Consider the following 26,705-nt stretch of genomic DNA (forward strand, 5'->3'; position numbering starts at 1 on the left):
TTATTTAAACGTTTATTGCAGCTACTCACTGGGACACCAGGTCGTTACAGCTCGGAGCGGAAAGCAGGTAATTTTTACCTTTTTATAGCGGGCAGGGGATTCCCCGATTGATCTCCACGTGGCCTATGGCGTCGGAGGGCGAGGGTGCAAAGAGTCGCTCCCCGGATCGCGTGTGCGCTTCTAGAGGGGATGCGGGGGTCTTAAAGTCTGTTTCGCCCTTGTTGGGTGACAGTTTCGTGACCGATGAGTGTCCCGGTCCTTCCTCCGGTGTGGCGGTTTTTTCCCGCCATAAACGCCCATCCCCCGCTGCTCGCCTCCGCCATCTTGGCCGGCCACGCGACTTGGACGGCTTCTTCTTGGGCCGCCCTTGAGGTGGGAGACATTAATGCCATGAACGCCCTTAATTTGGGCGACAGCACAAAGCGGCTAAGGTTAAGCGCCGTTTTTTCCCGCGCGGCTCCTTCGCGGAGTGTCGCGCCGGACGCCATCTTGGATGCGCAGCATGTCTCTCCCCCGCTCTTGCGAGCGCCGGTTGAGGGTGCGTCTAGGGCTGTAGCCCAGGCTGCGGAAGTGCACAGTCTGAGGGGTTTCTCCCCCGAGTTTGTTTTGCTGCTGCATCAGGCCTTCCTTATGCAAAACGCTGCCCCTGCTCCCTCGTCTGGTAAAGAGGTTGAGGCCCCTGGAGGTAAACGCCCTCGGGTTGATTCCCAGGCCTTGGAGGACTTTGTCTCCTCCGATGTAGATGAGGGCAGCGTATCTGAGTTCTCCCAACGGTCCTTTGCGGATTCCTTGGAGGAGACGGATCCCCGCTCGGATGGAGCCGATGACCCTTCTGCAGCGCGGCTCTTTAGCTCAGAGGATTTGCCCAACCTGTTAGTGCAGGCCATGGGCATTTTGAAGATTTCCTCTCCGGAGGACGTCTCTCCCTCAGCCCCTGTTGGCTCTGCCATTATGCTGGGGACGAAGCGCCCGCATAGAACCTTCCACGTGCATGATGCCATGCACACCTTAATTTCGGCTCAATGGGATGTCCCGGAAGCGAGCCTTAAAGTGGCTAGGGCTATGTCCCGCCTCTATCCTTTGCCTGAAAGTGAACGTGAGGCCTATCTGTGGCCTACCGTGGATTCTTTAATCACTGCGGTGACTAAGAAAACGGCGTTGCCGGTGGAAGGTGGCACGGCCCTAAAGGACGCCCAAGACAGAAGATTGGAGGCGGCCTTAAAGTCGTCCTTTGAGGCGGCTGCTTTAAGTTTGCAGGCCTCAGTTTGCGGCTCCTATGTGGCCAGGGCGTGCCTGACTATGGTGCAGCGTGGTTCCCCCTCGGATCATTCCTTGAGGGCTGATTGGCCGGCCCTGGAATCGGGCTTAGCCTATTTGGCAGACTTGCTGTATGATGTCTTGAGGGCCTCAGCTAAAGGCTTGGCTCAGACAATCTCTGCGCGGCAGTGGCTTTGGCTGAAGTATTGGTCTGCTGACCACGCCTCTAAATCCTGCCTGGCTGGATTGCCTTTTAAGGCAAGCTGCTCTTTGGGGTCGAGCTGGACAAAATCGTGACCGATCTCGGCACGTCTAAGGGCAAGAAGTTACCAGAGGTCAGGGCTCGGGCTAGTACTCGCCCCGGTTCCTCCAGAGGACGGTTTCAGAAGCCCGTCGGTACCGCCCGGACAGGTCGGGCTCCTCTGCCCCCTCTTCCTTCAAGAGGAACTTCTCCCCCAAGCAGCATTCCTTTCGCAGAAACCGCCGTCCCGGAGGTGCTCCCTCCGGTTCTCCCCCAGGGTCTCGTACCCAATGACGGGGCCTTGGTCCACGCCCCAGTGCAGATTGGAGGACGGCTGTCCCCGTTGCTGGGCGAGTGGACTACAATAACTTCAGACGCTTGGGTGCTGGAAGTCATCAGAGACGGCTACAAGCTAGAGTTCTGCCGACCCTTAAGAGACGGGTTTGTACTCTCTCCCTGCAAGTCTCCGGTCAAAGCTGTGGTAGTGCAGCAGACCTTGGACAATCTTATCCGCCTGGGTGCGGTCGTTCCGGTGCCAGAAAATCAGCTTGGCAAGGGACGTTACTCCATTTGCTTTGTGGTACCAAAGAAAGGAGGTTCTGTACGGCCTATCCTCGACCTCAAAGGGGTCAATCGGGCCTTGAAAGTTCGGCACTTTCGCATGGAGACTCTCCGCTCTGTTATAGCGGCAGTGAAGGCAGGGGAGTACCTGGCATCCTTGGACATCAAGGAAGCGTACTTGCATATTCCCATCTGGCCTCCTCATCAACGCTTTCTGCATTTTGCAGTCCTGAGCCGACACTTCCAGTTCAGAGCCCTCCCGTTCGGGTTGGCTACTGCTCCGCGGACCTTCTCCAAAGTAATGGTGGTCATCGCGGCCTTCCTGAGGAAGGAAGGAGTACAAGTCCATCCTTATCTGGACGACTGGTTGATCCGAGCCCCCTCTTATGCAGAGTGCGGCAAAGCTGTGAATCGGGTGGTTGCTCTTTTGAGCTCCCTGGGGTGGATCATCACTGGAAGAAAAGCCAGCTGCGCCCAACTCAGTCCCTGGAGTATCTGGGAGTTCGATTCGACACCCAAGTGGGCAGAGTGTTCCTGCCAGACAATCGGATTGTCAAGCTTCAGGCTCAGGTGGACCAGTTCCTAGTAGCCTCTCCTCTTCGGGCTTGGGACTATGTGCAGCTGTTGGGCTCTATGACGGCCACGATGGAAGTAGTGCCCTGGGCCAGGGCTCATATGAGACCACTACAACACTCTCTGCTGCAGCGCTGGACTCCGATGTCGGAGGATTATGCTGTGCGCCTTCCCTTGGACCCAGCAGTGCGCAAGGCGCTGAGCTGGTGGACGCAGACAGACAAGTTGTCTGCAGGAATGCCTCTGGTGACCCCGGAGTGGATTGTCGTCACGACGGACGCCTCTTTGTCGGGCTGGGGAGACCACAGCTTGGGAAGGACAGCGCAGGGGCTCTGGTCTCCTGCAGAGGCAAAGTGGTCTATCAACCTCCTGGAACTCAGAGCCATTCGGTTGGCGCTTTTGGAGTTCATCCCGGTACTGGCGTTGAAGCCAGTACGGGTCCTGTCGGACAATGCCACGGCTGTGGCCTATGTCAACCGCCAGGGAGGTACCAAGAGCGCCCCTCTGCCATGAATCTATGCCAGTGGGCGGAAGCGAACCTGGAACAGCTGTCAGCGGCCCACATTGCCGGAGTCATGAATGTCAAGGCGGACTTTCTCAGTCGCCATACCTTGGAGCCCGGAGAGTGGCAGCTATCTGCTCAGGCGTTCTTGGACATCACGAAGCGCTGGGGCCAGCCGAGCCTAGATCTGATGGCGTCATCGGCCAATTGCCAAGTGCCGCGCTTTTTCTGCAGAGGACGGGACCCTCGATCCCTGGGAGTAGATGCTCTTCTCCAACAGTGGCCGACACAAGAGCTTCTCTATGTGTTCCCGCCCTGGCCCATGTTGGGCAGGGTGCTAGACCGGGTGGCAAAGCATCCGGGCCGGATAATCCTGGTGGGTCCGGATTGGCCCAGACGTCCCTGGTATGCGGACTTGATCAGGCTCTCAGTGGACGAACCTCTGCGTCTGCCAGTGGAGCAGGGCCTGTTACATCAGGGTCCCGTGGTGATGGAGGATCCCTCCCCCTTTGGTTTTACGGCCTGGCTATTGAGCGGCAGAGTCTGAGGAAGAAGGGCTTCTCAGACAAGGTCATCGCCACTCTGCTGAGAGCGAGGAAGCGCTCTACTTCTACTGCTTACGCCAGGGTTTGGCGTACCTTTGCAGCGTGGTGTGAAGCAGGTTCACTTTCTTCAGTGCTGGCGTTCCTGCAAGAAGGTCTGGAGAAAGGCCTGTCGCTCAGTTCCCTGAAAGTCCAGGTAGCGGCCCTGGCTTGCTTCAGGGGCCGCCTGAAGGGTGCTTCCCTGGCTTCGCAGCCAGATGTGGTGCGTTTCCTCAAGGGAGTTAATCACCTGCGCCCTCCTCTGCACTCAGTGGTGCCTGCATGGAATCTCAACCTGGTGCTAAGAGCCTTGCAAAAGCCGCCTTTTGAACCCTTGTCGAGGGCATCTCTGAAAGACCTGACGTTGAAAGCAGTCTTTTTGGTGGCTATCACTTCAGCCAGAAGAGTTTCCGAGCTCCAGGCACTCTCTTGTCGAGAGCCTTTTCTGCAGTTCACTGAGGCAGGAGTGACTATTCGCACAGTGCCTTCCTTCCTGCCCAAGATTGTTTCTCGCTTCCAGGTGAGTCAGCAGCTCTGTCTCCCTTCCTTTCGTAGGGAGGACTACCCAGAAGAGTATTCTGCTCTCAAATATCTGGATGTGAGACGGGTCATCATCAGATGCTTGGAAGTGACCAATGATTTCCGGAAATCGGATCATCTGTTTGTCCTGTTTGCAGGTCCTCGTAAGGGTCTGCAAGCTGCTAAGCCTACAGTGGCAAGATGGGTCAAGGAAGCCATTGCAGCGGCTTATGTGGCCGCGGGGAAGGTGCCGCCTATTCAGTTGAAGGCTCACTCCACTAGAGCTCAGGCGGCCTCGATGGCAGAGGCCGGGACCGTCTCCTTGGAAGAGATTTGCAAGGCGGCAACTTGGACGTCGGCCCATGCCTTCTCCAGACATTACCGCTTGACTGTGGCTGCTCGGGCGGAGGCCCGGTTTGGAGCTTCAGTGTTGCGATCAGGGATTGCTATGTCCCGCCCTGGGTGAGTACTGCTTCGGTACATCCCACCAATCTATGGATTGATCAGCATGATGAAATGGAAGGTAAAATTAGGTTTCATACCTGATAATTTTCTTTCCATTAATCATAGCTGATCAATCCATAGCCCCTCCCAGATATCTGTACTGTTTATATTCTGGTTGCATTTCAGGTTCAAGTTTAGTCTTCAGTTACTTCAGGAGGACTTCGTGTTCAAGTTTTTTCACTTGGATTCTTCAAGAGTTGAGACGAGTTTGTGTTACAGTGAGCTGCTGCATTCCTCTCCCCTCCGTTTTACGGGGCTGGATTGAGACTTAAGTCTGCCGGCACTCCCTCCCGCTTCGTGCGGCTGTAGGGCAGCTTTGTACCCCTCCCGCTTCGGCGGTGTTAGGGTCAGTCAGCTCCTCCCGCGGTTGCGGTTGCAGGATAAGCCAGATCCCCCCGCATCGGCGGGGTGGTGTCCCTCCCCCGCTCCGCGGGGATGAGCTGGACGGATTCCCCTCCCCCACTTGTATGGGGATGAGCTGGGTTAATTCCCCTCCCCCGTTTCGGCGGTGGTGAGCTGGGCAGAGTGTCCCTTTGTGGGTGTAATTCTCTAAGTGCTGAGTCCTGCGGATGGAGCTTTGATATCTACATACTGAGGAGTTTCCGGCAGCACATGACCACATATAGGGAGGCAAAAGTTTGCTCTCTATCTCCACCTGCTGGTAGATGGACACAACCCACCAGTCTATGGATTGATCAGCTATGATTAATGGAAAGAAAATTATCAGGTATGAAACCTAATTTTACCTTCTGCTCCATCCGGACCCACACCTTCTCTGACTTAGTTGCCCATTCTGCCAAAATCTGAAGTTGTGAGGCCTTATAACAAAAATCTGGTACTTCCATACCTCCTAATTTTGTAGGATAGCACATCGCCCGAGCCTGGACTCTCAGTGGACGCTTGTTCCAGATTTAATAAAAAACCCTTATTTTAAGCCTTTTGAAGAAAATGTGTGGTATTTGAAGAGGCAAGGCCATGAACATATATAACAATTTGGGTAATAGCATCATTTTAATGCTGTTAATACGCCCCAGCCATGAAACATTAAGACCTTCCAATCTGTCTAGTTCTTGGAGTAGTTCCTCTAGCTTCCCTGGAAGATTTATAGAGGCCTTGCACTCCGGGGGTGAACTCCACACCCAGAAATCTAATGCTCTGAGAAGCCCATCTGTATGGGTAACTCTTTTTTTTCAATTTGAGACTACCTTATCTTCGAGAGTAATAGTTAAGATTTCAGATGTGGACATATTTATCTGGAACCCAGAGAGAGCACCATGATGGCGTAGCTCCACTGCCAGGTGTTCAAGAGATTGTTCTGGGTCAGACAGTGTAAGCAGGATATCATCTGCAAAGAGCTGTACTTTATGTTCATCTTCCTCCCAACAGAGTCCTTTAATTTTAGGGTGATGTTGAATGGAACATGCTAATGGCTCAATCATCAAAGCAAACAGCAGTGGGGATAGAGCACATCCTTGCCAGGTCTCCCTTTGTAGTCTAAATGTGGGAGTGTACATACTGTTAATTCTAAGGGTGTCTTCTGGACTGTCATAAATCTGCCTGAGAAACCCAGCTGTTGCAGCAGAGCAGATAAAAAGGGTTAGCGCACCCTATAAAAAGGCTTTTTCAGCATCTAATGATAACAACATTAGTGGTATTCCAGTGTTGTGTGCCTGTTGGACAAGGTGCACTGCCCGTCTAACATTGTCATAGGTTTGTCTCCCCACCAGAAACCCAGATTGATAACATGAACCAGCCTGGGCAAGCCTCGCTAGACCCTATGGGCTAATATTTTAGTGAATGTTTTATAGTCTGTATTTAGTAATGATATGGGTCTGTAGGATGCGCAGTACGTTGGATCTTTACCGGGCTTAGGTATGACTATAATAGTCGCCAGTCTCCAAGAGCTTGGCATATCCCCTTTAGTTTCTAAAAAATGTAAAGCCTTATGTCTGACTCCGTAAGTTTAGGCAAATGTCTAGGGATTAGGTAATCAACTATCTCCTGTTGCTCAGGGGCTATGTTTGGCGTATAAAATACTGCATAAAAATGAGTAAATGCCTCTTTAATATCCAAGGTGACAGTACATAGTTCTGAATGGCCTGAATTTGGTTTATGGACGCTTTCTTAGTAACTTGTGAGCCAACAAGTGGCTTGCTTTGTTCGCAAGTTCAAAATGTGTTTGCTGGACTTGTTGTAATTGGGCGGCCACCGCCACCAGCTGCAATTTATGCAAGTCATCGCCTCCCAAATTGGGTTCAGCCGCTTTCTTTGCGTCCTATTCTAATTTGGCCATCTTCATTCAAATATTGTGCTCTGTATGTTCTCTCTGTGCCTTCAAGTGAGCTTGTAGCGCTGTAATCTTACCCCTCATTACTACCTTATGTCCCTCGCAAAGGGTTAACGGGTCTACCTCCCCGGTATTGAGAGTGATATACTCCAGCAGATCCTTCTCTAGTTGAAGCACATTACTAGGATCATAGAAAATAGCATATCTAATGCCTCCAGCTTCCAGCTCTAGGAGTAGATCCATCTGTAGAGGGGAGTGGTCTGACCAGGTTCGTGATCCAATCTGAATTGATTTTACCCTCCTTTGAAGGAAAATATCTCCAAACTAAAAATTAATACGTGAGCTAGTTTTATGAACTGGGGAGTAGCACATATATTCCCTATCCTGAGGGAAAAATTCCTTCTAAATGTCTAGCAAGCCCCTTTGTGCCAAAAACCTCTGGAATTCCTGTCTCTCCTTATTACTGTAAGTGGCATCACGTGCCGAGTTATCTTTCCCCGGGTCCAGAGTGAGATTGAAATCTCCCTCCATGATGATGGTGCCTTGCATGTGTGTTAGAAGCACTTCTCGCAGAAAACCCATCTGATCTACATTGGTGCATAGATGTTACAACATATTTGTCTCAGAGGCCAACATTGTTAAAATAATGTATCTCCCTTCTTTATCACATATAGTTTTTTGGATTATTCATTATTGTTTTCTGGAAAAAGCTATTAAAACTCCCTTAGCTCTTCTCTGTAGGGTGCTGGAGGCTTTTAGATTGTAAGCTCTATTGAGCAGGGACTGTCTCTCTATGTCAGGTGTTCAGCGCTGCGTGCGTCTGGTAGCGCTATAGAAATGTTAATAATAATAAGTATATAAGGGGGTATTTCTTATGGTAACATAAACGTTCATGGGTGGATAGTAAGTGCGTCTCTTGGATAAAGGCTACTCCTAAGTCAAGTCTTTCTAACTCCTTAAATAAAAGATGTCTTTTCGTTGGAGTTTAATCCTCTTACATTGAAACTAAGAAAAGACATACCTATACCTATACGAACTTTCCCATTTGCCACTATAAGGAGACTAAGGGGAACCTCCCCAATTATTTTGTCTCCTAATGTTACCTCCCATATTCCTACTGGATCTACTGCTATCTCTATAAGAAACCCTCCCCTCTCCCCCACTCCTTGCTCCTCCCCAGTCTCCAAATTTTCCTCTTCCCTACCCCCTCCCCAAACCCCATTTCCATAAACGGGATCATAGCAGGCCTCTCAGTATCTTCAGACGCCTGTTGCTTCTATGAGAGAAGTGCGTACCCCCATGCCCCCCTTGCAGTACCCAAGAGCAGTTATTTCAGTGTCCCGCCCATAACTCTTGTTTGCAATATTTAAACCATATACAACAGTTAAAATATTGCCATATATCAGCAGAATATTATGCCCTCCACCTCAAACCCAACAATCATGCCACCTGGTTTCTTTGGTGCAGAGTTCAGGTTACTGTAGAAGTGTTCATATCTTTAGTGGACACTTGCCACTTCAGCCGTCCGCTACCTTTGGAGACACCCTGCCATTTTGTCTTCAGTGTGTTGACATGTTTAAGCACTTTTGAGTGTGGATCTCTGTCTTTTGCTATTGATTCCAGGAAGAATTCTTTCGCTGCCTCTAGTTTGCGAATTTGGTGTTTACCATCTTTGTAGAATTGCAGTGCAAATGGATAGTGCCATTTATGGAATTTTCAGTTAGAACTCTCATCCATTGTGTAACCGGCCTCAGCTCCATCCAGTTCTTGAGTGTCGCACCCACTAAATCTTGATGTATCTCGATTGGGTAAGAGTCTCATTGTATGTTCTCAGCTTTCCTTGCAGCTTGCAGAAGTTTTTCCTTCACTTTAAAATGCGTGAAGCACACAACTATGTCCTTTGGTTTATTATTGTGAGGCAGTCCCAAGGCCCTATGTGCTCTGTCCAACTGTATTATGGTTTCCTTCGGGCCCAAAAGCGACTTTGCATTAGATTATACTACATTTTCACAGTCAGTTTAAACTGGCGTGTCGGTATCCCACAGAATTTCAGGTTGTGATGCCTACTCCTGTTTTCACTATCTTTGAGGAGTTTATCTGTTAAGGTGAGATTAACCGCCCACAGATCCTGGAGTTGGAAGGACAACGTTGCCAAAATCTTGGTGTGTTCATCCACTCTCTACTCTATGACCCAGGTCCACTATCCCACGATGTAAGTCCGCTCGCAGTGTCATTAGTTCTTCCCGTACTGTTTTTAAATGTCTTGATTTCACAGAGCCAATCTCTAATCTCCCACAAAGGCTCACTCGAGGTTTTTCTCTGATTTCTCTCTTGCCAAAAACAAGTCTTGAGACTGTTCCATGTGGACCAGATCTGCCTCTTGCACCATGGCTATTGGTTGCAGTGTCAGCCTCATGTCAGCAGGCCCCTGCACGCCTGTGTAGGCGAAGCTGGAAAGATCTATTGTTCAGCTTAAATTTATTCATCCTCTCCCAAAATGGAGGACATCCAGGAGGCTTCGCACCATAGTTAGCAAAGTCAGTGCTTATATAATCTGCAAAAAAGCTAATTTATAGGGGGTTAGCGCTCAGAGCAAGTCTTTCATGCTGCCATGTTGTACAGTGATGTCATTTCCTCTCCAGATTATTGTTTTTAAGAAATACATAGTGCAGTCAAACATCAGCACACCACAGCACACTGCAGCCCAGAAAGACGGTGTAGTCTCACTTTCAGCACAGTGGTGCCCCAAGGTTGCGGGAACACTGGATGCAGATGAGCTGCCCCTGGGGGTCGGGGTCTGGGCCCTGTGAGAGCCCACTTCTGGTCGGCCCACCACCCGCACTACAGGCACCTTACACGGAACTGCATGACTCACCATTGAAGAACAGCAGCCCAGATCCAAGACCTCTCACCTGGGGGTGATGCAGCAAGTATGTGCCCTCTGTGCTGCTCCTCTCGGCTGCCACAATTAACCACAGCATCCTCCACTCTCCGAGCAAGTAGTTTGCTGATTGGAGCACCAAACTACTGAAAAAAACGGTGTTCTTCTCCAAACAGTGTTCTTCACCAAGCCACCCGGAGCATCAAACAGCCCGGTTTAAAATTTTCTCCTGTGATCACACAGCTCACACGCTGCGCAGCTACTAAGGCACTCTTGATGTGATCATCTCACCTGCCTAATTACTCACTGCCGCAGGCACTCATAGCTGAACACTTTTGCCTCCCACCTATTGTGACAACACCACTACAATTCATTTTTTAGCCTTGATTATTCTCTCTCAGGTTAATTCTATTGCCACAAGCGCTGTATTGAGTAGCAACTATTCTTTAACACATTGAACTTCCACTGCTCATTTATCCTTTAGACATGACTGTTACTGAAAGACATTTTTCACTGCTGCGGGTATTGTTTTTATGTACTACCTTTCTTCTATCTTATCATTCACTGATGCAGGCAAACCCCCAGCCAAGGTTTAAAAAAAAACAAAAAAACCCAGCCCCATGCAACACACAAGCACCTCATAGCCCAAATACACACGCAAACACCCCCAAACCAGAAATAACCCCCCAAATTGCCAACCTAAGGGCATGGATCTTCTACTACACAATGACAATGGAACAAACCGAATGGAACAAAATTCCAGTATGTATCACAGGAAGAAGACGACAATTCCAACAAATGAAGAGGCCAATCGCCACCTAAACAACAACGCAGAAGCCAAACAAACAACCAGCAACATGAAACCAAACATGAACAACACCCAACAAAACAACGAGAGCAAAACAGACAGACAACTACAAACTGTTATAAAAACAACATTAAGCACGGCACGTATGTCCCGATACAAATAGGTTACATAATTGCGAGATCAGCAGTAAATAAGACACTACTAAGAGACTGGATAGAAACGGAACAACTTGGACTACTGTTCATAACTGAAGCATGGCTGCACCTCGAAGACAACCCTGCACTACTAGACCTATGCCCACCAGGATATAAAATAATACATATCAACAGAGCCAAAAGGAGGGGAGGAGGCGTTGCAGTAATATACAAATCCTCCTTTACAGCAGAACCTGTCACTAAACACACATCCTCAACAATCAAAATCCTGGCATACAAAACACTAACTGACCAACTATGCATCACATTATTCTACTGCCCTCCAGGAAGCTGGACAAACCCTCAAGATTATTTCACGGACTTTGTATCAAACATCTGCACCAATCACCCAAATGTCCTATTAATAGGTGACATAAATCTGCACCTAGAAAAACAAAACACAACCACCAGAACACTAATGAACTTCATAAACCAATAGAACTTCACAACAGCACAAGGAGTCTCATCGCACACAAAAGGACACCAATTAGACATACTAGCCCACAGATTCTCAACAAGTAATGACCACATATTAACAAACCACACATGGAAAGAGGTACCATGGTCAGACCACAGCAAGCTCACGTTCACACTACAATGGAAAGAAAGCAGTAATAAAAGAGCCAAGAACCCAACACACATTCTCAACCAGAGTGAGTGGAGGAGTGGCCTAGTGGTTAGGGTGGTGGACTTTGGTCCTGGGGAACTGAGGAACTGAGTTCGATTCCCAGCACAGGCAGCTCCTTGTGACTCTGGGCAAGTCACTTAACCCTCCATTGCCTGCCACATTGAGCCTGCCATGAGTGGGAAAGCGTGGGGTACAAATGTAAAAAAAAAAACCACACACATTCTGTACAACAATAAATTAACTCAATGACGTACCACCTGAGGACAAACACTTCATGAGAAACAGACGAAACAAGTGAACACACATAAAATAGCACAACTCAAAACAGAAATCACAAAACAACCATGTCCCTGGTTTGATGACAAACTACTACATATGAAGAAACTCTGTAGGAAACTTGAAAGAGCATGGTTCAAAAACAAAAGATGCAAACAAAACCATATAGAGAAAAGCCATAAGAACACAACAGCATAAAGAAAGTGAAAGCAGACCACTACAGTACATATACGAACCTCGACTAGCCCAATACGAAAAAATATTCAAACTCCTGAACAAACTACTGAAAACCCAGAACATATTGACAACACTGAAAAACCACCAACTGCAGACTAGCTTGCACCAAAAACAAAATAACAAACACAAGATTAAACCTTGCAAAACCACAAATAAACATCACAGACTACCTGCAGGACTGCAAAACACACGACAACCACACTGGAGCAGACAGAATATGGACCTTGTTCAAACCACCCCAACTAGACACAGTAAAAACACTGTTGACAAAATATGTGTATGCATACTGCCTATTTGACAAATGCCCCAACTACATGATGAAAAACCCACCAGACTGGTTCATCGAGTACCTCACCAAAAACATCACATACATGTTTGAAAGAGGTCAATTTCCAACAGACAAAGGCGACATAGTACTCACATTTATCGCCAAAAAATACTACCAGCAAGATCAGGGATATCATAAATTATAGACCAGTAGCCTCAATTCCACTACTGACCAAAATGATACAAGGTCTAGTAACACAGCAACTAACGGAATGCTTGACCAAATTCTCAATTCTTCATAAATCCCAATCAGGTTTCAGACCACAACACAGTACTGAGACAGTCATAACCACCCTGATGATAAAATTTAGAAGCATAATATGCCAAGGACAAAATGTATTACTACTACAATTCGACATGTCAAGTGTGTTCGACCTATTAGACCACACCACAATAATGACACTGCTCAACAACATAGGAATTAGCGGTGCAGTGGCAACATGGTTCAATGGCTTCCTAAAGAACAGGTCCTACATTATAAAGATGTCCAACCAGATATTAGCCTCATTGATCTCTGAGTGCGGGATACCACAGGGATCGTCAATATCGCCAATACTGTTCAATGTAATGAAGGCGCCACTCTGAAAAAAACTGGAATTAATGGGTTTCAACCTATTTATATATGCAGATGACGTCACCATCTTCATACCTTTCTAAAACAATGTCGCAAACATACAGGACAAAATAAAAAAAAAAAAAAAGGATTGGACCTCATTGAAGAATGGGCAACAACTTTCAACCTCTGTTCAGAGAAAAAAAAAAAAAATTCCCAGTACTATCCAGCCCATACAACCCTACATCCTACCAAAAATTCACAATCAACCAACAAACATATCACATCGAAACACAACTTAAAATACTAGGCATCATTCTCGACAAACATCTAACACTGGACAATCAAATAGCAGTAACATCAAAATGCTTCAGAACACTATGGAAACTGAGAAGAATAAGTCTATTCTTCAAGGACAAGCAGGCTTACCATTCTCACGAGTGGGTAGACTCATCCCGCGTTGCCCGGGCTGGCAAAATGCCATAGAAAAGAATGAGAGCTTTCTGGAGTGCGAGCAGTGCTCCAACATGCATGCACAAGCACCTTCCTGCCCACAGCACGGCCGTGCCTTTCAGTTCGTTTTCTCCATGTGAGAAGCGGTGGCTTTTTTCGCTTGTTTCTCACATGTCCAGGAGAGCTATTTTTGTGCTTTTTAGCGGTTTTTTGCTACACGCTTCCCTTTTTTCCCTTTATTTTCTTCCCTTTATTTTCTCAATTTGTTCTTAAAATGTCCCTTATGATCCTTAGCTTTTTATTTATTTATTTATTGCATTTGTATCCCACATTATCCCACCTATTTGCAGGCTCAATGTGGCTTACATAGTTTTGTTATGACATTGTCATTCCAGAATATCAGATACAGTTAGTAGTGTGCAGAGATTAAGTAAGGGAAGAAAGAGGAAGTGATTAGGAGGGTAATTGTAGAAGTGGATTTTCATAACTGGTTGGGTTGGTAAAGTGGATCAGTGAAGCTGTTGGTTCTCGTTGTAGGCCTTGTTGAAGAAGTGTGTCTTCAGAGATTTGCGAAAGTTATTTGTTTCGACAATTGATTTCAGGTCTGCGTGCTCGTGTAGGAGAAGGTGATGGCATGCATCAGCTTGTATTTTGGTCCTTTACAGCTGGGGAAGTGCAAATTGAGAAATTTGCAGGATGTTCTTGTGGCGTTTCTGGGAGGTAGGTCCACTAGGTTCAGCATGTAGATAGGGGCGTCTGCGTGAATGATTTTGTGTGCAATCGTGCATATCTTGAATGCAATGCGTTCCTTAAGTGGGAGCCCGCGCTTAAGTTTCTGTTCTTTTCTGCATGGGCCAGGTTTAATCCTGCTCGGTCAGGTCTCCTTTTTGTGCCTCCTTTCCCTCTTTTAGGCACCATCGTGACTTTTAATTTTGTCAAAGCCATTTTCCTTCCATGTCATCGGAGACTCCCAGTGGCTTCAAACGTTGTACTCGGTGTAACCGGACTATCTTGGGGAAAAACAACCCATTCTTGGTGTCTACAGTACCTCGGGCCCGACCATAGCCCTGTCAATTGTGTCCTTTGTCGTCATATGAAAGAAAGGACCTAAATTTCCTGAGAGGCTTGATGTGAGAAGGTTTTTGGGGCAAGGTCCGGTTTTTCGGCATCAGCATAGAGGTTGCAGGCATCAATGAGTGCTGCATTGAGATGGCTGCAGTGGTGTGCTGGTAAATGTTTAACAGGCTCTCTCCCCGGTCCACCTCTGCGCCGCCCCCCCCCCCCCCCAAATTGCAGAGCTGGCTATAGCCGGGGGAGAGAGCCTGGGGAGGGGGCAATCTAATTTTTTTTACATTTGTACTCCGCACTTTCCCACTCATGGCAGGCTCAATGCGGCTTACATGGGGCAATGGAGGGTTAAGTGACTTGCCCAGAGTCACAAGGAGCTGCCTGTGCCTGAAGTGGGAATTTAACTCAGTTCCTCAGTTCCCCAGGACCAAAGTCCACCACCCTAATCACTAGGCCACTCCTCCACTCCACATGTTTAATGTGGGATAAAATGCCATAAATAAGTAAATAAAAATAAACTTTTAATGTTGAGCACCTGATTCTCAAAGTGGACATATTCCAAACACTATAATGAAAATAAAATGAGTTTTTCTACCTTTGTTGTCTGGTGACTTTGTTTTTCTGATCATGCTGGCCAGTATCCGATTCTGCTGCTATCTGTCATCTTAACTCCGTTTCCAGGGCTTGCTTTCCATTTATTTCTTTACTTTCCGCCTTTCTTCTTCATTTCTTGCCCTACATCCGTAGGTAAAAGCTGGGTCCTCCGCAGACTTGATTGTCCAGTGGATCCAGCTTTTGCCTATTTTCTCCATCCATGTGCATATTCTCCTCTCTTCCTTTTCCCTCTTCTCATCTCCTTCCTCACTCTTCCCTCCTCTCCATCCATGTCCAGCATTTCTTCTCTCCCCCTTCCCTCTCCTCCATCCATGTCCAGCAACCGTCCTTTCCCCACTGCCCTCCCCTCCTCTCCATCTGCCTTCTTCCAGCCCCCCCTACTCGTCCATCATCCGTCTGCCCTCTGCTCCCCGATAGCCCTTGTTTCCTTCCTGCGCCGCCGCCCTGCCTTTAAAAATTTTATTTTCCCTCCAGGAGCGCCAGTGTTGAAGGCAGCAGGCTCAGCTCGGCGAGCCTTCCCTTCCCTCGCATCATGGTTCCGCCCTCTTCTGACATATTTCCTGTTTTCCGTGAGGGCAGAGCCATGATGCGAGGGAAGGGAAGGCTTGCCGAGCTGAGCCTGCTGCCTTCAACACTGGCGCTCCTCGAGGGAAAATAAAATTTTTAAAGGCAGGGCGGCAGCGCAGGAAGGAAACGAGGGCTATCGGGGACGGGAGCTGCAGACCGGAGATGATGGGGAGCAGAGGCGAGCCGGCTCGCACTGGCTAACAACCGGCTTGCAAGATGCCAATAAATTTAACTTCGGCTCTTGCGAGCCGGTGCGAGCCGGCTCCAGCACACCACTGGATGGCTGCTACGAGACCCCAAGACACTGGGAGCAGTGAGGCATCGAGTGGGACTCCACCTGTCTCGAAGCCTCCTGCTATGCAGGCCCCCTGAGACCGTCCATCGTCGGACCTGACCCCGAGGCAACATGAGGATTTGACGTTGTCCTCATGGGCACTGTGGAGCATAGGTGATGTGCATCAGGCAAAGGCCAAGAAGCACAGTCAACGATCTCCATCTACACTCTGTGCCGGAAGTTCTAGGACGCCGAGGGATTTGGCACCTGAAAAGCATCTACACCAGGAAGACCACTCCCCCTCCATCCAGGAGGTGCTTCTCTTAGCAGCCGAGGTCCTGCTCCTGCACTGGCCCTGGCGGTTCTGCAACCTGAGCTCCAACAGGCTCCACAGCCTTTACTGACAGTGACCCTCGATGAGCGCATCCAGGCCTTGCTCCCTGAGCTTCTGGAAGGCCTCATGCAGTGATGTGTGGCGGCATCGGGGGTGCTTTCGCCTGCCATGCCTTCTGCTGCAGCACTTGCGGCCCCAGTGTTGACAGCCACCCAGGCCGGTACCCCTTCGAAATCGGTGGAGGAACCTTCGCCGGAGTTGAGGCGGGAGCCGGCTCCTCGACACCGTTCTCAAGGGCATGGGTTCTCAACGTTGAGGCGAGTTCAATCTCGGGCATCCCTGAGGGAAGTGCTGTCTGAAACTGAAGAGGAGCACTCGTGAATCAGAAGAGGATCCCAGGTACTTTTCCTCAGATGAGTCCTATGGGATCCCTTCTGAGCCTTCCCCTCCACCTGAGAGGAGACTCTTTCCACCTGAGAGCCCATCATTCACCTCTTTTGTACAGGAAATGGCGGAGGCCATTCACTTTGCCGTAGAAGTTGGAGGATGAGCCCATGGCCAAGATCCTTGAGGTCCTGCACTACACCTCCCCTCCTAAGGAGGCATTGATGGCTCCTTTCTATGTGGTACTCAAAGCAGTCCTCTGCCTGTCCCTGTGTCCCCAAGAAAATCGACACTCAGTATCGGATCCATGGGGTTCCTGGGTTGGTGAGGTCTCAACCTACAACTCCATGGTGGTGGATGCTGCTCTAAAAAAACCCAGGAGTACTAGGGACTATACCTCGACTTACCCAGGCAGAGAAGCTAGAACTTTGGACTCTTTTGGGAGAAAAATGTATAAGGCCTCCTATGCTCATCGCCCGTATTGTCATACCAGCTCTTCACGAGCTTCTACTTGCGGAACTCGGTGCGGCAGCTGTCAGACTTGGTCAATGCACTCCCTCTGGAGCAGGCCGAGCCGTTTCGCCAGTTGGTCAAGCAGCAGAAGGCATGTCGCAAGTTCTTGGCCAAGGGCAATTACGACGCTTTCGATGTAGCATCCAGAATCTCTGCTCAAGGTATAGCAATATGCAGATTCTTATGGCTGCGTGTTTCTAACCATTCAGTCCAGCAGAGAATGGCTGGCCCTTGCCGGGGGGATAATCTTTTCAGAGAGAAGGTCAAGGAGGTCGCTGACCAATCAAGAACCACACTGATGCTATGTTTTCTCTCTCCGGCCAGGTGTCTTCTGCAACTGCCTCCTCATCCAGGAGGTATTTTGGTAGGTCACGGAGTGCCTCCTATTCCTATTCCAGGCATAGGTACACTCCTGTGTCTCGCAAGCTTGCTCAGGCTCAGCCCCAGCGGGCTCGTTCTCATCAACAGCGTGTTCATAGAGGCCCCTGCTGCTCCCCAGCAGAAGCAAGGGACAAGCTTTTGACTGGCTGCAGCAGAGCATAGCCTCCGTAAAAGTGTCTGCGCCAGATGACTTGCCGGTTGGGGGGAGGTTAATGTTTTTCACCAAAGGTGGCCTCTTATAACCTCTGTCCAGTGGGTTCTTCAAATAGTCCGGCTCGGATACACCCTCAATTTGCTTTCCAAACCTCCAAATTGTCCACAGAGAGCCCATTCTTTCAGCTCTCAGCACTGGCAGGTACTTGCAGAGGAACTCTCTGCCCTTCTCCAGGCCCGTGCGGTTGAACCTGTCCACCAGAGGAAGAAGGGCAGGGATTCTATTCCAGGTACTTTCTTGTGCAGAAAAATACAGGAGGGATTCGTCCCATTCTGGCCGTAAGGGACCTGAACAAATTCCTAGTCCGAGAAAAGTTCAGGATGGTTTCACTGTGCACCCTTTTTCCCATGATTCAGGAAAACGATTGGCTGTGCTCTTTGGACTTGAAGGATGCTTATACATACATCCCGATACTTCCAGCCCACAGGAAGTATCTTTGGTTTCGGCTGGGAATACATCATTGTCAGTAACGCTTGTTACCTTTTGGCCTCACATCAGCTCCCAGGGTCTTTGCCAAGTGTCTAGTAGTAGTTGCAGCATCGCTACACAGATTTGGAGTTCATGTGTTCCCTTATCTTGACGATTGGCTGGTGAAGAGGACCTCTGAGAACAGTGCTCGGGAGTCCATGTTGATGACTATTCGGGTGTTGGATATACTAGGGTTCAAGATCAACTACCCAAGTCCCATCTTCATCCGGTACAACTATTGGAGTTCATAGGAGCCCTGCTCGATACGAAGAATGTCTGAGCTTACCTCCCGGAGGCGCATGCATACAATCTTCTTTTCACTAGCGTCCAAGGTTCATACATCAGCAGGTCACAGCTCAGCAGATGTTGAGATTGTTGGGCCACATGGCTTCCACAGTATACGTTACACACATGGCATGTCTACACATGCGACCTGCTCAATGGACCCTGGCTTCTCAGTGGTATCAAGCCATGGGAAGTCTAGAAAATGTCATCCAAGTGTCCCTGGAACTTGCTTTCATTCTTCAGTGGTGGACAATTCAGTCCAGTTTGATCGCGGGACTTTCATTCCAAATTCCTCAGCTGCAAAAGGTGCTGATGACGGGTGCATCTCTCCTCGGTTGGGAAGCTCATGTAGATGGGCTTCAGACCCAAGGAGCTTGGTCCCTCCAGGAAACAAATCGTCAGATCAATCTCCTGGATTTCCAAGCGATCTGGAATGCTCTAGAGGCTTTAAGAGATCGGCTCTCCCACCAAATTATTCTCATTCAAACAATCAGGTTGCCATGTATTACAGCAAAAAGCAGGGGGGCACCGTATCTCGCCCTCTGTGTCAGGAAGCCATCCAGATGTGGCATTGGCCTCGCCATCACGGCATGTTTCTCCAAGCCACCTATCTGGCGAGTGTAAAAAATGACCTGGCCATCAAGCTGGTAAGGATAATGCAACCATATTTAGAGTGGTCTCTAAATATGGGTGTAACCTGCAAGATCTTTTGAGCGTGGGGCACCCCCTTGGTGGATCTTTTTGCCACTTAGATCAACCAGAAGGTCCCTCGGTTCTGTTCCAGTCTTCAGACCCACGAAAGACTAGCGTCAGGTGCCTTCCTTCTTCATTGGGGGATAGGTCTTCTGTATGTGTATCCTCCCATACCTCTAGTGGAAAAGAGTTTGCTGAAACTCAAGCAAGAACGCGGAACCATGATTCTGATCGTGCCGTACTGACCACTTCAGATATGGTTCCCTCCTCTTCAGGAATTATCCTCCAAAGAACCATGGAGATTGGAGTGTTTTTTTTCTGACCCTCATCACACAGAACAAGGGGGTCACTTCTTCATCCCAACCTCCAGTCTCTGGCTCTCACGGCCTGGATGTTGAGAGCCTAGAATTCGCTTCCTTGGGTCTTTCAGAAGGCATGTCTCAGGTCTTGCTGACTTCCAGGAAAGATTCCAGTAAGAGGTGTTATTCTTTTAAATGGAGGAGGTTTGCCGTCTGGTGTGAGAGTAAGGCCATAGATCCCCTTTCTTGTCCTACACAGACCCTGCTTGAAATACCTTCTACGCTTGTCAGAGTCTGGTCTCAAGACCAAATCCGTAAGGGTTTACCTTAATGCAGTTAGTGCTTATCAGCGTGTAGAAGGTAAGTCGATCTCTGGACAGCCTTTAGTTGTTCGCTTCATGAGAGATTTGCTTTTGTCAAAGCCCCCTGTCAAACCTCTACTAGTGTCATGGGATCGCAACATCGTTCTCACCCAGCTGATGAAAGCTCCTTTTGAGCCACTGAATTCTTGCCATCTGAAGTACTTGACCTGGAAGGTCATTTTCCTGGTGGCTGTAACTTCATCTCATAGGGTCAGTGAGCTTCAAGCCTTAGTAGTGGATGCACCTTATACTAAGTTTTATCACAACAGAGTAGTCCTCCGCATGCACCCTGTTCCTGCCGAAGGTGGTGTCGGAGTTCCATCTGAGCCATTCAGTTGTCTTGCCAACATTCTTTCCCCGACCTCGTGTCTATCCTGGCGAAAGCAGCTTGCACACCTGGGACAGCAAGAGAGCGTTGGCCTTTTACATGGAGCAGATGAACCCCACAGACAGTCCACCCAGTTTGTTTCTTTAGATCCTAACAGGATGGGGGGTTGCCATCTGGAAACGCACCATTTCCAATTGGTACAGATTGCATTTCCTTTGGTTATGCCCAGGCTGGGCAGACTTTGGAGGGTCATGTCATGGCTCACAATGGTAGAGCCATTGCTACATCGGTAGCCCTCTTGAAATCAGCCTCCATTGAAGTGATTGTATGGCTGCGACGTGGTCTTCAGTCCACACATTCACATCTCACTATTGCCTTGAGCAAGATACCTGACGTGACAGTCAGTTTGGGCAATCATTGTTCCAGAATCTGTTTGGGGTCTAGGATCCAACTCCTTCCTCCTAGGACCGTTTTGTTTTCTTCTAGTCTACACCATCATCTAGTTGTATATAGTTTCAGGTTAATCTGCATTAAGTCCTCGCCGTTGCGAGGCCCAGTTGACCAGTGTTTGTTTTGGGTGAGCCTAGATGCTAGGGATTCCCCACTTGTGAGAATGGTAAGTCTACTTGTCCTTGGAGAAAGCGAAGATACTTACTTGTAGCAGGTATTCTCCGAGGACAGCCGGCTTCACATTCTCACAATCCTGCCCACCTCCTCTTGGAGTTGTTTTTACTACATATTTTATTTTGTATTTTGGTTTTGTATTAAACTGAAAGATGCGGCCGCACTGTGGGCTGGAAGGCACTTGCTCATGTGTGTTGGAGCGCTGCTTGCGCTCCAGAAAGCTCGTGTTCTTTTCTTTGGCATTTTTGCCTGCTCAGGCAACGCGGGATGCGTTTACCCACTTGTGAGAATGTGAAGCCTGCTGTCCTCAGATAATACCTGCTACAGGTAAGTATCTTCGCTTTTCCCTAGACAATCTTTCTGGACACTGGTCCAATCAACTATACTAATGCAACTAGACTACTGCAATGCATCATACGTAGGTTGCAAGGAAAACACACACAAATCACTGCAAACAGTCCAAAACACGGCAGCAAGACTGATTTTCAAGAAATTAAAATGCGAAAGAGCAACACCACTGCTTGAAACAATACATTGGCTACCAGTCAAGGCAAGAATGTTTTCAAAGCAAGCACCCAAATCTTCAAGATACTATTTTGAATGGCATCCAAATATATGCTTAACATGATTGAACTATCCTCATGAAATGCCAGCCCAGTAAAAAGAAACTACCTACTCCTACATCTACCCAACTTCAAAAGTATCTACAAAACTATCTACATAGCAGGATTTAGCTACCAGGGTTCCAAATGGTGGACCTTGATACCAAAAACCATAAGAAGCATCACAAACTGCCTCCAATTCAGAAAAGAAATGAAAACGTACCTCTTCAAAAAAAATTCTACAGCTAATCACAAAGATATTGTCACCTTCCTTTCAGATCTACCTCTTCAAAAACTATATGAATAAACATTATCAAAACTCTACAGCTGAACACAAAAGCTACCACTACCTTTTCCTCCTCAAATCTGTCTCTTCTAAAACTTTATGAATAACCACACAAACTATAGATGCCCTCTCCACATTGCACAACACTATTGTAACTCCTCCAAAATATAAATTGTAAGCCACTTTAAACTAAAATTTGTTTTTGGATATTTGGATAATAGTGGGATACAAGAGTGCATGAATAAATAAAATATCAGAAAGAGTTTATATATTGGTTAGTTTTGAACATATGGTAGGTGTGAACACTTCTAAGCCAGGGTTTATTGGGTATGATCCCAGTTTCTCGGATATACTACTAGTACTTGTCTCAACAATTGCATTATGCCAAAGAGCTATGTCCTGCAATTTATAAGGTGTAATATGTAAAGGAAATATATCGGTGTGCAGTTGAAATTTCTTTTTAATCAGGCTGCTGATGCTCAGTTGAATCAGGACTATTTCTGTATTCTCTTGCCACCTTTTTTTTCTCTGATTGCATTTCTTTCACGCAAGGGCCAGATTAAGTCCAACTGATGCCCTAAGCACAACCCAACAGTGGTGCTGGTTGACCCTTCCTTTGCTTAACTGAAAAGACATTAAGACTCAATAAGTGCTGTGAAATGTCATTATTGGGCGGAAGAAAACATTGCATATATTTATAATGATTAGAAAACTGAAATTCATGTTGGTTTATGGGCATGGCAGTGAAAGAGTTAAGGGCATGATAGCTAGGGAGGAAAAAACTCTGTGGTGCCCCACTTCCCTTGGTGCCCTAAGCACATGCTTATTTTGCTTAATGTTTAATCCAGGGCTGCTTCATAATTGATGATTTTCCTGATTTCAGCTATGGGAGTGATTGAGTATTGGTTGTAGCTATATTGGATGAGCTACATACATTGTTGCCACCTGCTTGTATTGTGTACACAGGCCTTGTACCACTTATAGATCACAAGACCTGTGTATTTAAATCCTTGGAAAGTGGGGGAAGCTGTCCTAGAGGGCTAGAAGTGGCTTGGAGAGGAATTTATAGGCAGAAAAGCATTGTGTGCACCAGAAAGTTTGCCTTAACCTCAGAAACATTAGCATATGTAACGCATGAGGACATCTGCAGATGCTTCAAAGGTAAGAATGAGAGGGATGAAAGGGAAGGGGAGGCTATTCTGTTTGGTCAGTCTGAAGAAAGGATACCAGAGATCCAGCTCTTTAGGGAGGGCAAGGAAGGCAGTGTCAGGTGTTAATTAGATCTACCATTGTGCCTCGCTTTCATCTAGGAAGTCCAGCATAGCTGAAATAACTAGTCAGCAAACCTTTGAAGGGGAGGCATCAGTAGGACACAGTGAGGCATATTTTCAAAGCACTTAGCCTTCCAAAGTTCCATAGAAACCTATGGAACTTTGGAAGGCTAAGTGCTTTGAAAATGAGCCCCAGTGGCACCTATACTGATTAGAAGAGGATATTAAATGGGCTCCCACACAGGTCTGAGAACTATTTTTGCAGATGATACCAGATTGTGTTACACTAAATTCACTGCAGGATTCATTGATTTTTACAGAGGGATACAGATATTTTAGGCAAGTGGGTATAAAAATGGCATGTTTTAATACGAGTACACATGCATTATGAAACTCTACCCACACTAAGCAGGAGAAAGACCTGGTTATATTAGATGATGCAAACTGGAAGTGAGGAGCTGCAGCCAGAGCTGAGGGTGCATTCTAGTGGTATTCAACAAAATTGGGGTGAGATGATGGCACATATTACTTGTGGAGACAGTCATATATAGAAAAGGAGATTGATGGACAAGAGATACAGTTAAGGCTGTTCACTGTAGGAAGATGTGATCATCTTAACAGGTGTTAGGAAGGAAATTTTATTTTCACTGTTGTATAAGTGGCTACATGTTTATGTTGAAGTTCTTCGTTTTCTTGCAAGTGATTACAAAGAGAACCATTAGACATATGTTGGATTGGGTGAATTTGTGGTTGTCTTTCAACCTAAAAGAAGATACTACTACTACTACTTAACATTTCTAGAGCGCTACTAGAGTTACACAGCGCTGTACAGTTTAACAAAGAAGGACAGTCCCTGCTCAAAGGAGCTTACAATCTAAAGGACGAAATGTCAAGTTGGGGCAGTCTAGATCAGACTGGTTAGCTTGTCCCTAGTGAGCCCAAGCAGATTTCACCCTTCTCTGCCTTCTCCATTGGCAGTGACAAGATAATCCTTGATCAGATGGTTGGGAGATGTTGGCTTTTCAGTCCCCAGGATGTGGAGAGTAAAAAGAGGATGGTAGTAGGTGCAGCATTGTGTAAAGGGTTTCATCATTTGGGTAGTCAGGAGGGATACTCATGCATAGAGAGCAGTACAGGTTTTCTGAAAGTCTGGGTTCTCTTTTTCAGGTGACACACTTTTAGCCATTAGAGCACCGTCAGGCACTCGCCTAGAAGTTCCTATCCCAGAGGTAGGTGGATTATTGTGCCCCATGTAGAAAAGCTAGTGGCAGTGTGAGATGGAGTATGTGTAGGAGGTATTGGTGTGAAAGCCATGAGGTCTAATGAGGTGGAGAGCTGAATAATTTGAGGTACCTTACTATCAAAATGTGTTTTACAAAAAGATTGTATGTGTAATTTATTATTTTACCTACTTTGACCTCCATGTGTAGTCATATGTCAGGTCTCCCACTGTAGCAAAGTTGGATTAAAATAAATATATTCAGGTTAGCATGAAGTAAAAATTCAATTCTAGGAAAGGCTATACACAAAATAATGAAATAATGAGATCAGAGAGGGATTTTTAGCACTATATGTCCTGCTATTGGTTTTGGTTTGTTTTCCAGGGTCTCAATGGACAGAAGAAGTATCAGATCCATTTGAAAAGCACAGCAGGTCCAATCGATGTGCTGCTGGTGAATAAGGATGCTTGCAGTTCTCCTCCGGTCGTAGTACCAGTACCACCACCTGATGATCTAGTCCAGTCTCAGACTGCTGTACCAACCACACCACAGAGACCTGCTCTGACTCAGCACCAAGAGGCTTCTATTCCCAACCGTGCACAGCCTGTAACACCCACCTCTGCTAGCCCTCAGACCCACTGCTCCAGTTCCCCTACAGTAACCAGCTCAGGTTGGTCACATCCAGATTTATGCATGCCTGTCCCATCTAATATTAGATGCATGGCAGGGAGGATAGTGAAGAGGGAATGGGTGTGCATGTGTGAAAGAGAGGGCAGGCCAGTGACTTAGGAAGGATGTTGTGCAGGAGTGGAAGATAATGAAGAATTGTGGATGTCTGGAAGGAAGGTTAATTCTGTGTGTGGATGCAGGAGAGAAGAAGGATATGGGTATGTCTTGAGTGCAGAAAAGCAAAAGATCATAGATTTGTCTTGGCAGGTATGTGCGCTAGAAAGGTAAAGAAATTACAGGGTGCAAGAAGGCAGATGGGTATGAGTTTGAGGAGATGCAGAAGAGAGAAGTGTATACTTTGGTACAGGAGTGAGGATGTATGTAAGTAAGTGTGGGTGCTGAAGGAAGTAGGGGGCAGTTATACATACTACTACTACTATTAAACATTTCTATAGCGCTACTAGACGTACGCAGCGCTGTACAAATTAACATGAAAAAGACAGTCCCTGCTCAACAGAGCTTACAATCTAAATTGGACAGAGGAACAGACAGCTAGGGGTGGAGAAATTGCAGTGGTAGGGGTGATAAGTGAGGGTGTTGAGTAAGAGAGTCATGGTTAGGAGTCGAAAGCAGTAGCAAAGAGGTGGGCTTTAAGCCTAGACTTGAAGACAGCCAGAGACTGAGCCTGACGTACTGGCTCAGGGAGTCTATTCCAGGCATAGGGAGCAGCGAGATAGAAGGAACGGAGCCGGGAGTTAGCAATGGGGGAGAAGGGGGATGACAGGAGACATTTACCCAGCGAACGGAGTTCACGGGGAGGAGTGTAGGGAGAGATGAGAGCGGAAAGGTACTGAGGAGCTGCGGAGTGGATGCACTTGTAGGTCAAAAGGAGAAGTTTGAACCGTATGCGGAAGCGGATAGGGAGCCAGTGAAGCGACTTGAGGAGAGGGTTAACGTGAGTATAGCGACTCTGGCGGAATATAAGACGCATGGGTATAGGGGATGGGAGGGCAGGACAAGGGAGGAGAGATGAGAATGTATGATTGGGGGGTGGAAGGGGAGCCTATCGTTGGGCATCTGAGGTGCAGGAGGGTTTTGAGGGTTGAGTTGATACTTGTTGGATGAGGAGCATGATGTATAATTCTGCAGTTCTCTGACATCAAGGGTTTGGGATGGTGCATGTTTTGGAAAGTGGATATGGCTCAATGTTTTATTTTTGGTGCTTTTGCTTCTTGGCCTTATTGAATCAGATTCCAGTGGTTTTTGAGGCTCGAGTATAATTTAATGAACATGCTGTTGTGTTTTGTGCTATTCCAGTATCCTGCACGTCAGGGACAGATGCCCAAAATCACAGTAATAGTGTTCTGGACTTGGATCCTCTCAGTACTGTTTCACCAACCTCGTTAGACACACAGCCACTGCAATCCTCTGCCTCATTAGACAGCAGCTCTACTCTGCATCATCCCACTACCTCCTTTGAGCCAATCAAGCCAGATCCTACAGAAAGTGAGTAGCCTTTCATTGGGGGAGGAGTGGTGCACGCACCAAGTGTTTCTGCCTTCCTGTTCAGTAGTGTTCTTTTCTATGAGAGATTTCACAGCTTGAAGTCTTAAGTAATATAGACTAGGGGGAGAAGAAAGGGGAGCTCATCCAAGAGACATCCTTATCAGTAGTTTAGCCAGAAAGCAACTTTTAGGCAGGCCAATGGGTAATCTGGTTGGGCATGTGTTTTCTGTTCACTCCCCTTCCTCCCTGCTCCTTTTCCAAATGTGAAAATTAAATATCTTAGCTGGCAGAGATCCCCAAGCCCTGCCAGCTGAAGACATCCAGAGTGACAGCACCCCCCACCCCCATATCAGAAAAGTA

At 47.5% G+C, this 26,705-nt stretch overlaps 1 protein-coding gene across 3 annotated transcripts in view; it reads left to right on the plus strand.

Moving 5' to 3' along the window:
• The window catches only part of E2F4 (E2F transcription factor 4), a 136,666-nt gene that overhangs the window by 27,459 nt on the left and 82,502 nt on the right, over positions 1 to 26,705 (plus strand). For all 3 annotated transcript variants that reach the window (XM_030203737.1, XM_030203736.1, XM_030203738.1), the window contains exons 4-7: positions 22,797 to 22,840; positions 24,118 to 24,179; positions 24,555 to 24,840; positions 26,157 to 26,345. In XM_030203737.1, the coding sequence (XP_030059597.1) occupies positions 22,797 to 22,840; positions 24,118 to 24,179; positions 24,555 to 24,840; positions 26,157 to 26,345 (581 nt within the window). The remainder of the gene's footprint in view (positions 1 to 22,796; positions 22,841 to 24,117; positions 24,180 to 24,554; positions 24,841 to 26,156; positions 26,346 to 26,705) is intronic.

This window comes from Microcaecilia unicolor, chromosome 5 (assembly GCF_901765095.1).
Source record: "Microcaecilia unicolor chromosome 5, aMicUni1.1, whole genome shotgun sequence".
Classification (NCBI taxonomy): Eukaryota; Metazoa; Chordata; class Amphibia; order Gymnophiona; family Siphonopidae; genus Microcaecilia; species Microcaecilia unicolor.